The 12,534-nt window shown below is 42.1% G+C and overlaps 1 protein-coding gene across 1 annotated transcript in view; it reads right to left on the reverse strand.

Moving 5' to 3' along the window:
* LMCD1 (LIM and cysteine rich domains 1) overlaps window positions 1–12,534 on the reverse strand; it is a 57,925-nt gene that overhangs the window by 21,777 nt on the left and 23,614 nt on the right. The window contains exons 2-3 of the mRNA XM_080914702.1: window positions 5,315–5,403; window positions 1,103–1,358 (exon numbers count right to left, since the gene is read on the reverse strand). Coding sequence (XP_080770828.1) covers window positions 1,103–1,358; window positions 5,315–5,403 — 345 coding nt within the window. The remainder of the gene's footprint in view (window positions 1–1,102; window positions 1,359–5,314; window positions 5,404–12,534) is intronic.

A 12,534-nucleotide genomic window follows, 5' to 3' on the forward strand; every position in this document is an offset into this window, starting at 1 on the left:
ATTTTTAAATACCAAAAATTGCCACAAGGCTATCTTCTTAGCTCTTGAGTTATTAATAATTTAAGGTCTAGGTGTACCCCACTCTGAGTGGGTGCTATACACTTGTTTATTTTTCCCTCTACGGACTGAGGCTTCCACTTTTTGGCCTTTCTGTTTTTGAGCTTCATATGATCTGTGACTTGTTTCTTGGGTATTGAGAGCTTTCTGGGGATAGTATCTAATTATCAGTGACTGCATATTATGTCTGTTCTTTTGTAATTGGGTTACCTCACTCAGGACAATATTCTCTAGATGCATCCATTTTCTTAGGAATTTCATAAAGTCATTGTTTCTAATAGCTGAGTAGTACTTCATTGCGTAAATATACCACAAGTTTTGCATTCATTCATCTACTGAAGGGCATTTGGGTTCTTTCCAGCTTCTGGCTATTATAAATAAGGCTGCTATGAACACGGTGGAGCATGTGTCCTTATTGTATGTTGGAGCATCTTTTGGGTATATGCCCAGAAGTGGAATAACTGGGTCTTCAGGTAGTACTATGTCCAATTTTCTGAGGAAACCCCTGACTGATTTCCAGAGTGGTTGTACCAGTTCACAACCCCACCAGTACTCTCTGATTCTTGTTGTGTGAGGAAATCTGCCTGCTGGGTGATAGAGTTCACAGATACGTAGGAGCTATTATTTGTCTAAGATCAACAGTCTACTGTGCCTGAAGTGAAAGGATGCTTTCTCTGGTTTTCCATAGGCTTGTTGAGGGAATCTAGATAATTTTATACAGAAATAAACATCTTGTAGAGAAAAAAGAACATTCAGAGAATCATGATAAATATTCCCAGCTCAGGAAAGAGGAGCCTGAAAGACACAGTGAATGCCCCTATATAGAACTGGAAAGCCTTTAAGAGTTCATATGAATACCTCACTCTATTTTGTAGGTGAGAAAAACTGAGGTCCAGACTCTCTTTGCTTCATCATTACCTGATCCAGGAGCAGAGCTGAAGCTACAGCCATTTCTACCTTGTTACTGAATTTCAAGCCCCACGTCACAGCCCATACTTAAAGAAGGAAGAAGAACAATCACTCAAGTAGAAGAAGATAGTCTCACCAGTTTCTGGGTGACTCCTGGTGGAGCCCACTCATAGGTGATAGTGTCAAAGGTGGGGTCTTTGCCGGTGGCAATGGGGTTGGTCATGATCATGCGGTTCCTCTTATAGATGCGGATACCGTCTCCACCCTTCACCCTGGCAGTGAGCGTGGCGTACTTGGAGTCCATCAGAAGGCGCCCAATTTTCCGATCATCCTCCAGGTCAGAGCTTAGGCAGTGCTCCTCCTGGCTGCATTTACAATACTTGCATATTTTCCTGGGGAACAGGGGAAAGCAGTGAGATCGTCCTCCAGAGAAGACGTGCTTCGGCTCTTACAGCAGCATCTACTGTTTTGAAATCAAGCACCAAGCTTCACTTTATTAACCTGGAAAGGCTGCCAGTAGAGTGACAAGGCCTTTGGGACAGAAAATGCCACTGAGGCAGCACACCTGTTGCCTCCTGTCTAGCTTTGGGGAACCCAGAATGCAAATATCACCTGAGAAGGATGTGCCCCATATCACGGGAGAAGGATGTGTGCCATGTTGGTTATAAACAAGAGCTGTGGTTTCCTCTTGGTGGTTACTATGCCAAATGTTAATTTATTCAAACTGTGTGTGGATTGTGGCCTGAACTTCTTTCTTTTTAAAAATAAAGTTTTATTTAAACACAGGCATGCTTCTTTTCTTTCTATCCTTGGTTGCTTTGGGGCTGGAATGGCACAGTTGAGTATTTGCTACAGAAGCCCTCTGACCTCAAAAGCCTAAAATATTTATTACTTGGCCTTTTACAAAAAAATGTATGCTAAATTCTCTGCTCTTAAGAATCATTAAAATTGTCTCCTATGACTCATGAGCTGCATAAATTCTGGCTAAAAATTTTCAGCATGCCCACTGAAGTGAGAGCTAGTGGGAATTTTTTTTTTTCTTCAGATTTGTGGACAGAAGCCAGGGGAAGGGAGTGAACTGAGTAAAACCTTCCATCTGGGGAGACTGATACCGTAGGAGGCTGCCTCTGACAGGGGCCCAGGAGGAAGAGATACATTCTGTGGAAATTTCAAGTTCACTTGAAAGCCCCGGTGCCTCTCTCTCTGACAGTTACTAAAGGAAAGTGTTTGGCTGTTTAGTGTCATGCTGTTAAGGTTTAGAACTCAAGAGAGTTTCGTGGTGTGAGAAGAAAAGTGTCCTCGCCTCCCTTCAAAGGCTTGTCACCCAGGTTTGCTGTGGAGTGTCTCAGACACCCCAGTGCATACAATTTTAGAGATTTTAAAAGAAAGTGAGCAATGTGAAGACCAACTCAGAGATGAGGATGACACATCCTGAAAGAGCCCTGCTTGCTTTTACATCAGGCTATCAGAAGTATCATTAGATTGTCTTCCATCCATGGTTCCTTGACCCCGATCATATTCCTCTGTGAGTGGTTAGCAATGTTGGCAGTCTTCATTATTATGGTTAGGACGCACGGAGCCACTGTCTTCTAGTGGAGAGAGGCATGGGATGTAGACAAAATGTCCTATTGTTAAGCCTCTCTCAGTGAGGCATCATCTGCTGCCAAATTTCAATAGTGTACATTTGGTGTGTGTGTGTGTGTGTGTGTGTGTGTGTGTGTGTGTGTGTGTGTGTGTGTGTATGTGTGTGTGTGTGTGTGTGTGTGTGTGTGTGTGTGTGTGTGTTGAAAATTGAATTTCATTTGAAGGGGAGGTTTAACTGGAACCTTCAAGGAGCTGACAATTGGCATCGCAGAAGGAGAGGAAGGTTTAACAGGAAGCAGGAGAAGGTTGAACTGCCATGGAATTATATGGGATATGAGGTACTTCTGCTAGCCCCAACTCACTCCCAAATGTGAATAGGTCAGACAGAGATGAGAGCCAGGTGTTCTGTGGTCTGAAGTCTGGAAAGTGTTGAATTAAGGAAGGCTAAAATTAGCCCTAACGTTAGTTCCAGGCTGTGTTTTGTGCAGCATGATGGACAGAATGTTATCTGGGGTGCTTACATCCCGAGTTCACATTTGGTAGGCTGCCAAGTGAGAAGAGTTAAACCGATGACCTGAAGGATTTATCCCAGCTCCACAGGAGACAAGGGACCTTAGGGGCATTTCAGGGAGCACAAGGGTAGTCTTTTCCTTTTGGTCCCACAGAAAGAAGTCCACCATTACGTTTCAGTGGGCATCTCATTCACAGTCCATGGTGCTCTCTTGCCTCTCATTTGAAGAGGCAGGGTACAAGGTTGGTGATAGACAGTGATAATCATTTTGAGAGATGACAGCGGCAGATGTGGACAGAAAAGCCTAGTGTGTTGTGACACTGGAGAGCCCTGACTATAAACTCTTTCTGATCCACTGATCTCTCTATACCTCACAGGTGAAACTGGATGTGGAGGCTTCTCTGGACTGTCTTGATTAATGTGGGATCCTAGGATGCTAACCTAAGGTGAATGCAAACCAATTGAGATGCGGAGATGTTAACAAACAGGAGGATGTTCTTTGAGATCTCTTCCAAGTTACTTCTCTTTATATTTATGTTCATACTTCTGGGCACACTGCTGCACCGTGACAGATGAGAAAGATATCGTCCCACTCCGCCCTCTTTGTCAAGTACCCACATTGTGAGGGACACATTCACATTCCAAAAGAACCTAAGTGGCATTAAAGTGGCAAGTTCTCCTCTCTTTGTAGATCACTGGGAATTGTGTCTTGTTCTATACTAGTTAAGTTCACTAGTTGGAGGCATTACCTTCAAACCATGTTAACTGAAGTTCAGTCATTTAAATATCTGCTGTGATTTGAATATGAAATACCCTTCTTGGGCTCATGCATTTGAACAACTTCCCCCTATCCCTCAATGGTGATGTGTGGAATGTTATAAAACTTTAGGGAGCAGAGCTTTGCTGAAGGAAGAGTGAGACGGGGAGGGCTTTGAAATTTTATAGATGAGCCCCACTCTCTATTTTCTGCCTTCTGGATTGACAAGGCAATGCGATGGGCCAGCCTCAAGCCCCCACTGTCATGCCTTTCCCACCAAGATGGACTGTATACATTCTAGAACTGTGAGACCCCAAATTTCTTTTTCTCCTAAAGTTGCTTTAGTTGTGGTATTTATTACAGCAGCAGAAATTAAACTAATACAGTATTTTCAACAGCCTACTATGAAAACTGGGACACGAAACTATGTGGAAAGTATGTCCCCTTTGAAATGCTGTAATACCACTGTATCAACATGGGTTGAATTTAAGCTTCTAACTATGGCTAAGTGTAAAATTTCATGCTCTATGCAGGACCTCCAAAAACAATACATGCTGCTCAGGAAATTCACTTGGTTTTCAAACCATGGGCAGGATGATAAGGAAACATAGGGCTTACAGCAATGGAAACCATTTTTGCTCCATTTCTGACTTGTTCTGTCTCTATAAATACCAGGCAAACAAAGCACATACACTACAGGACCCTGTTAGGATGCTGGGTAGCAGCAGCCCAAGACTGAGCCTTCCTGAAGGAACATTTACTCTCTGTCTCAGGTACAGAGACTATCTGACTGTCCACAAAGAGTTGAAGAGATTCCTCAATATTGTCCCAGACCCTGATGAAAGAAAGATTAGGACTAGTGGAGTTGACGTGATAGCTAAGTTAACTTCCCTCAAGGCCACAGTCTGCTCAAATCGTTAAGAAAGGAATGGGTGGAGCATGCTGCTGGGGACAGGTGAAGAAGGGAGGGTTTAGAGATAAAGGTCCGGGTTGCATGAGTTGCTGAGTCTCTTCCATGTGGAAGAACACATATGCTCTTCTGAGACTGAAGTCTGTCAGGAAATAGAGTCAAGGAATGGGGCAGAGTTTCAAGAGCTCACAACCCATTATAGTGCAGATGTTTAAGAACCAGAGAATATGTTTCCTTTAAGCCCAAGTTCAAACCATGCCATTTAGTAACTTTATTCCAATTATCCACTTTTCTTGTACATATTTGCAAAATGTAGAAATACTACCTAATGTATATTATTTCACTATTTCAGTATAGAAGGGTTTGCTTATTATTGAATACGTTGCAAAGTATTTTTCCTTATGCTCCTGAAGATTTTTACAACATCCACTCATTCCTGAATCAGGACAAGTGGAGGTTCTCATTCCCCAGCTGCCCTTCCCAGCATGCATTCTACACTGTGTCAGCAGAGAGAACCACCCACAGTTTTGGAAAAGACAGTCAAAAAACAAAAAGCGGACAGAGTCTCCTTGACCAAATCCATTACCTCCATGAATGAGGCTCAAAGCCGGAGCACATTCCCTTGCACCGCAGACAAGCCACTCCTCTTGCGGACTGCTGCTGGCCCAGGGACATCTGGAAAAGGAGACAGAGAGAGGGTGTTTTCCTTCACACTGACCTCTGGGAGACTTGGCATAACAGCAAAGGGACTGTGTAGGGGCTCAAAGGGCTCCTGATCAATATGCTGCCACTCACTGCTTACTGGGAACAGAGAAGAACATCCGGGAATGGGGCCATCAGTGGTAAGTGTGGAAGGGTGGGGCCCTTCCTAATAAAAGCTCAACTGGGGCTCACTGCCAGGCTCCAGGGCTGTCTCCAAATGCCAGAGCTCTCTGGAAAGACTTCTATGAGGGGCCATCTTCTCTTCTCCACACCTTCACTCATTCCTTAAACTATCACTAGAATGGAATCTTCCAGAGTGCCTCTTCTCCCCCATTTCCTTCTGATTTATTGGTAGGATGTGACTGAACCAATGCTACCAGCACAAAGGAACAGGCTCCCAGACATTTATGACTCTGAGAAAGACTTAAATATTTTGCTAATGTACCAAAAACAATTTCTCAAGCGTTTGAAATCTTCTTTGGAGGCAGGGCAACACTCAAGGCTGGTTTGGTTTTTCGTTACAAGCCCTAAGAAACATGGGTGCATTTTGCTGTCATTGATGCTGTGGTTAGATCCAGTAGCTCTCATAGGGTCCTCGAACCAGCAACTTTACCCACAAGCATACAAGAAATGCAAAAATCTCAGCACCTGACCCCGGCTTCTTTTCATTAGACTGCCCTTTAACAGAGATGTATTACATTAGAATTGGAGAAGGGGTGGGTTAGTGATGGGTCTGCAAGCCGAGAAACTTAACCTAGCTTCCTCCTTAGACTGGGGGAAGCGAAAACTTCATAGAGGTGTGTGTGCCATTTTGTTCTCATAAGAAGCAGGGCTCACCCTGTTAGAAATAAGCTCCTCATTTTAACAAATGGCTATTCTATGCCATGCACAGGGGCTTTAACATTAGACTCTGTGCCCTAAAGAATACACAAGTCAGGGGCCGTAGAGAAGGAAGCTCATACTTTTTACTCAATTTTGCAACCTGTAAACTGCTGTTGAGTAACAGCAAGAGCTGCACCATGGAGCCAGACTGCAAGTCTAGGTATGTTAACTGCTATGATTTGGAAGAAGGTGTCTGTTAATAAACCTTTATGGGAGGAGCAAGTAGGTCATCAGAGATTAAGACTGTGCAGGTTGAATAGAAAATGTAGAGAAGAGAAGCCTGGCAGTGGAAAGAGACTTGAAAAAGAGCAAATGGTAGAGTAAATTCTCTCTCTCTCTCTCTCTCTCTCTCTCTCTCTCTCTCTGTGTGTGTGTGTGTGTGTGTGTGTGTGAGATGTGTGGGCATGTATGTATGTGTTGGGAGAGAGGACCTGGTATAGCTTGTGAGTGAACCTAACCTCATCTTCAATGTTAGGATTCAACATAATGATTCTTCACAATGTCTTTTTCGTGCACCCAAATCTCTTGTGCACCCATATCTCCCTACAGTGATGTCTAGCTCCACCCCCTCACCTGGTGACTACTGTTAACAGTACAATTTAGAAGTCTGCTTTCTGTTTTAAGTGCACAAGAAGGGACAAACAGTGGTAGGTGTTCAGAAAAGAGATTTTTATTACTCCCACCTCCCAAAATGGATCTTACTATGTGATCTATTTTGGCCCCAGACATGAGATCCTCCTGCCTTAGCCCCTCCAGAGTTAAGATTAAAGATCTCTGCTAAGTGTGAGAACTGAGATAGCTCAGAGCACTAGCCATCTCTCTCATTTGGGGACCATGTTCCATAGAGAGAGCTTTGGTCCTTAAAGCTGCTGGCTGGTATCTATCCTGGCATCTACCTCCTCTCCTCTTTGAATTATACCAGTTAAAATATAGCAATCTTTCTACACTTCATACTTGAGTGATTCCAAGTTTACTTAATTCAAGAATAAGGCTTCATTGTTGGAGTATTTCAGGTATCCCCAGAGGCCTGGAAACAAGCCATCCTAAAGGAAACATTTTGTAAGTGGCGCAGCAGGCCTGAGCAGAACGGTTCTTCTAATGAGGGGTTATTTAACCTTCCTTCCCCAAGGGGATTAGTTTTAAGGATTGATCTGGAGTTGAGTCTCAGTGTGGCTGCTGGCTCCTGTGTGGTTGAGAAACAGTGATGTTCTGTTCCTCAGCATGTCAGCCTGTGATGTGGGGACCAGCCTCACTGCGCTGAGTCTGGCATTTATCAGCTATGTGTGTGATTGGATGCAAGCCACTGTTCTGCCTAGATTAGGGTTCTGCTTTGTAAAACTAGAAAACCATCTGGGTGGGGCTGCCTGGCTTATGTTCCCTGAAGTACTCATTGGTGAGATGTTACAGAGATGTTAGTGTAACAGCAGGCCTGAAATGAGGATTCCATGACAAAGTACAAATGGCAAGCCGGATGTGCAAAGGCTTCTGACCTTTGAAAAGTCAGGATGTACTAGATACAAGAAAATAGGGGAGTGGGTCCTTGTTTCAGAGATAAGGGCGATGATGATGCGTCAGGCTGAACTGGGTTATAATAACACTTTTGTCCCTCTCTTACTGTACAGGACCAATGGCTGTTCTTGTCACATCCTTCTTTTCCTGTCTCACAGGGATAACAGAAACCCAGCCTGCCTCATGGAATTGCTAAGAAGGTCAGTTGAAGCTCCAGAAAATGGGGTTAGCACACAATTATTATGCACTGGGTATTTGGTATTGTCATTAGATCTTGTGAAAGACAGTTTGAAAGACCTTGAAATAGTCATTCTTTCAATGTCCTTGGGGACTTCTGGGGAACGACTTTTGGAAGGGCACACTTCATATGTTTTTCCTCTCTACTTTCTTCCTTATTTATGTGTTGCCTTTCTGATTAAATTTAAAAGTAAAAAAAAAAAAAAAAAAAAACAAAAAAGCAAAACCAAAAGCAAAACCAAAACCAAGAAACCCACAAAAAACAAAAAACAAGTAAACAAACACAATAAAATAAGACATCAGACCAACACATGTTCCATGCTTTGTGATCAACTCATTAAACAAGGCTGATTTTAGCTTTTGTCCTTGAGAAACTCTTGGTTTTGTTCTGTTCTCTATTAACTAAACCTGCTTGTTGACAATCTCAGACATGTCTATTCAACACATTGTGATTATTCTTGCTTCCCAGCCTCTCAATCCCCCCTCCCAATAGGTCAAATTACCCCTCTTCCCTAAAAATCCTTTCCTCACATCACATCATTTCATTTTGTGACCTACTGAGTTTTAACCAGCATTTACTTGTGTAACCATGGTTTGGAGCTGTCCACTGGTGACTGGTAGGCAAACAATAGAAAACAGTAACACACCACTTCATAGACTCTATTGGTAGTTGCTAGTTCAGAAAGAGGACCAGGGCTCTATGAGTTCCCTCTCCAATCCATCACTGACCACAGCCAGGCTAATTTTATGCAGGTTCAGTGTAGGTATTACTGCATCAGACCTGATAAACTCAGCAAAGAAAGGCCAAGAAAGGCCACTAGTTTTAGGCAAGTGATAATGTAAAGGCTTTATCCTTGGGTCATGTCGTCATAATTACATACGTTCAGGAAGCAGACCTTAGCTTCCAGCCTGCTAGTGTACCAGTCTTCATGACTAAAAAAAGCTTTAGAAAAGAAAAATAAATGGCCTTGCAAGGAAGAGTTACATTTGGGGAGTCAGGCCATGCATGCAACTAGTTTCCTGGCTGACTGTCCAACACAATAAATAGTCACTTGTTCAGAGCATGTCATTCACTGGAGCCAGGCAGACCCAAGCATCTTCAACACAGAGAAAATGATGACCTTGTTGACTGTGGAGTGGGGAAGGGAATTAGCCAGAACAAGCTCCAAACAAGATTCTCTGGTTTATAAACAGTACACTTCTCTGATGTAGATGCAGTTGATGGATGGCATCATGTCTCCCAGCCTCTCCCAGTAGCTAAGAATAAAAGCTCAAGGGAACCATCACTCTTAACAAAGGTTCCTTAGAACACAGTGTCTAATCTGTTGTTTTCTTTGGAATGGAAGAAAATGCATTTGGACAAAAGGTTTTGGCTCTGGTGTAGTAGGATGTGGTACATGTAATGTAATATCTTGGAATTGAACCATTCATTTCTTTAAAGGACTTTGGTCAGTCTAGTAGCACCGACAGTGTATGGAGCAAGAAGATTCTCTCTTGTTCTCTCTGTGTCTCTCTATCTCACTGTCTCTCTGTCTCTGTCACTGTGTGTGTGTGTGTGTGTGTGTGTGTATGTGTGTGTGTGTGTGTGTGTGTGTGTGTGTGTGTGTGTGTGTGGTGTGTGTGTGTATGTATATTTGGAGACCAGAGGTTGACATTGAGTACTTCACTCTATTGTACTTTACCTTATTCTCTGAGACCCTGTCGATCACTGAACTAGTAGTTCACTAATTCAGCTAAGCTGTCTGGTTATCTATTTCCAGGATTTCCTCTTCCTACCCTTCTCCACACCAGGGTTACTGCACCACTCTTCACTGCCTGGCTTTTATGCAAGTGCTGATGATACAAACTTAGGGTTCTCACGCTTGTCACTTACAGGCTGCACTGTCTCCCCCACTTGCCAGGAATTGTCTCAGTGACAAAACGTCACTAAGAGCAATATAGAGTTGAGAGGAATAGGAATTTAAAGGGGAGAGCTGTAGTGTGGAGTTCGGGATGCATGTGGGAGTGAGAAAAACGGTGTCCTGCTCACTCTTCTTGTGGGACTCATGTACAGTAAAAAATGTTGCTTGTAAAGTGAGATACATATGTACCATTGCTTAAAATATTATTTAAAGTTTGGAAATAAGGCATGAAGATGGATGATGTATTCTTCCAATGTTATATAATGGCAGGAAGGCACTGGCTATTGGCTCTCCTGTCTCCTGTATCTTTGAGAGACAGCTATTTCACTGAGCACTAAGATTTAATGACACTGAATGCTGTCTTTTAGTTCTTGATCTTAGGAGTCATAAATAATATCTCTGTTTTTGAAACTTTCACAACTAAGATTAGGATTTATTGTCTTGGAAAAAAATCAGTGCATAAACTAGTTTTGCAATTGGTCATCCTTATTGTCCTAACATTAAATTACCTAAAGAATTGGTACCGTAAAGGGTTTTGAGCTGGTCCCCATATTTTACAGGTTCTCTCATTTATGAGTAGGAAAATTTTTTGATCATATGACAGTCATGTTTTTACCATTTGACCGTGCTCTGTTAGTGCTAGCACATGTCCTGTGACTATCTTGAGTAATTCCTGAGATAATATCTTCCAAATGAATGTTGGGTTGTGACAGAAACTTTTATAGAAAGTCCTGTAAACTAGGTGACTGAGGATTACTGGTAAAGCTATTAGTTTACTTCAATCAAACTCATAGTGAACAGAGAGTGAGGATGGAGATAAGTGGATCAGGGGAAGTTGTGAGATGGTCCAGAAAGAGCGGGTATTATATTCTGAAAAAAAAAGTCCTAAAACTATCCCACTACTATAAATACTCCGATAATAATAGCTTTATGGTCCACCAAGTGACTTCACTTCCTTAGTCATTCTTTCTGTTAACAATTAGGGTCAACCTTTGAACACTGTTATTATTTCTGGTCAACAGATGAAGACCAACTTGCCTATTCAGAATGGTCTGGAATATAGCTCTCTAGAGGAGGAAGGCACTTCTGAATCTAACCATGTGATCCTCTGTTTTTTCAATGATCATGAATGAAGCTTATTGAGTACTTCTTTGTCCCAGGCAAATGCCTATAATTTATATGCTATAGTAATTAATGTAAGAATTCTGCCAACCCTATCAAAGAGGTACCTTTTATTACCTTCATTTCTAGATGTTAATACTGAGGTCCAGACATGTTGAGTCTGTTCTTGAAGATCTAAGAGTATAAGTGACTGAGCCATGATGTTGTACCAGGCAGGTTTTGTTTTAGCATGCACTTTTAGCCAATCTGCTATAAAGCATTTCATCAAAAATATTGTATTTTACACATCGGGTCACATTCCTTATCTTGCTTAGTTTTTTATAATGATCCCAGGAGGAAGGTGTTTTCCATTTTGCTCATGAGGAAAACAAGTCCATATAACTGTCTTACAACCTAGGACACAGTTCCTAGGACATTTGGATTATAAGAATCCAAGTCTAACTCTCTACTGTATCAGAAGTCTCCAGACTCCAGGCAGCTTCAATTGAAGGTGTCCTTGATTCTGGGAATCTGGGTATAAAAGGAGGGAATACACATATGTATGATCACGAGGTTCTAGGAAAGTCTGAGAAGTGAGCAATAGGATAGGGTTAGGTCCAGTTTCCTTGACCTCAGTGTTTCTACCATCTGCTCTTGTTTTGATTAATAAACCAAAAGATGTTCAAGGTAACTGATGGACTTCAAGCAGAGAAGGGAAGGTAGCAGTCAGAGGAAGTGGATCCGAACCCTGGGTCACATATATTCTGCCTTTCCTAGAAGCCCAGAGAAGCCCCAGGTTGTTAATACTTAGTGTAGCATCATGGAGCTGGAGATTGATATTAGATGCAAATGGTGGAGAAGGTGGTTTGGGGACTATATGCTAAAAACCTACTGCTCAAAATTGTCATCACTTAACAAAAATGAAAGGCAAAACAAAACAAAACAAAACAAAACAAAAAAACCAACCAACCAACCAACCAACCAACCAACCAAGCAAACAAACAAACAAAAACCCCAAACCAAAAACCCCTTTTCTTAACCAAAAAGAAAGTAATTTCTGGGTTTACTCCAAACTCTTAGGCTCCCAGGAGGTTGATGGGGTTCATTCCACAAATTTAAGTATATCGATTTCTGTTTCCATTTTCTGTTGCTGCTCAAATTCTTTTTCTAGTCACCAGGCCTCTAGAAATCCTCAATGTACATTCTAAGCTCTTTCCCATAATTATATAGCCCTCAGAGACCTTCAAGTTCACAACTGGTTTGGGTCAGGGTTTCATATTTTCTATCCTATCTAGAAATAACAGCAGTTTTAATAATTATTGCTATTCTTCATTACCTGTGCACACTATAGCCATGGATTCAACAACCTTGGATGAAAAATACTAGATAGAGGGCTATCTGATTCATGAGATGGGTCAGAGGTTAAGAGATAGCCATCTCTTACAATGGTTCAGTTTCTGAATCTACATGGAGG

Source organism: Micromys minutus (genome assembly GCF_963924665.1).
Source record: "Micromys minutus genome assembly, chromosome: 3".
NCBI classification, from domain to species: Eukaryota; Metazoa; Chordata; class Mammalia; order Rodentia; family Muridae; genus Micromys; species Micromys minutus.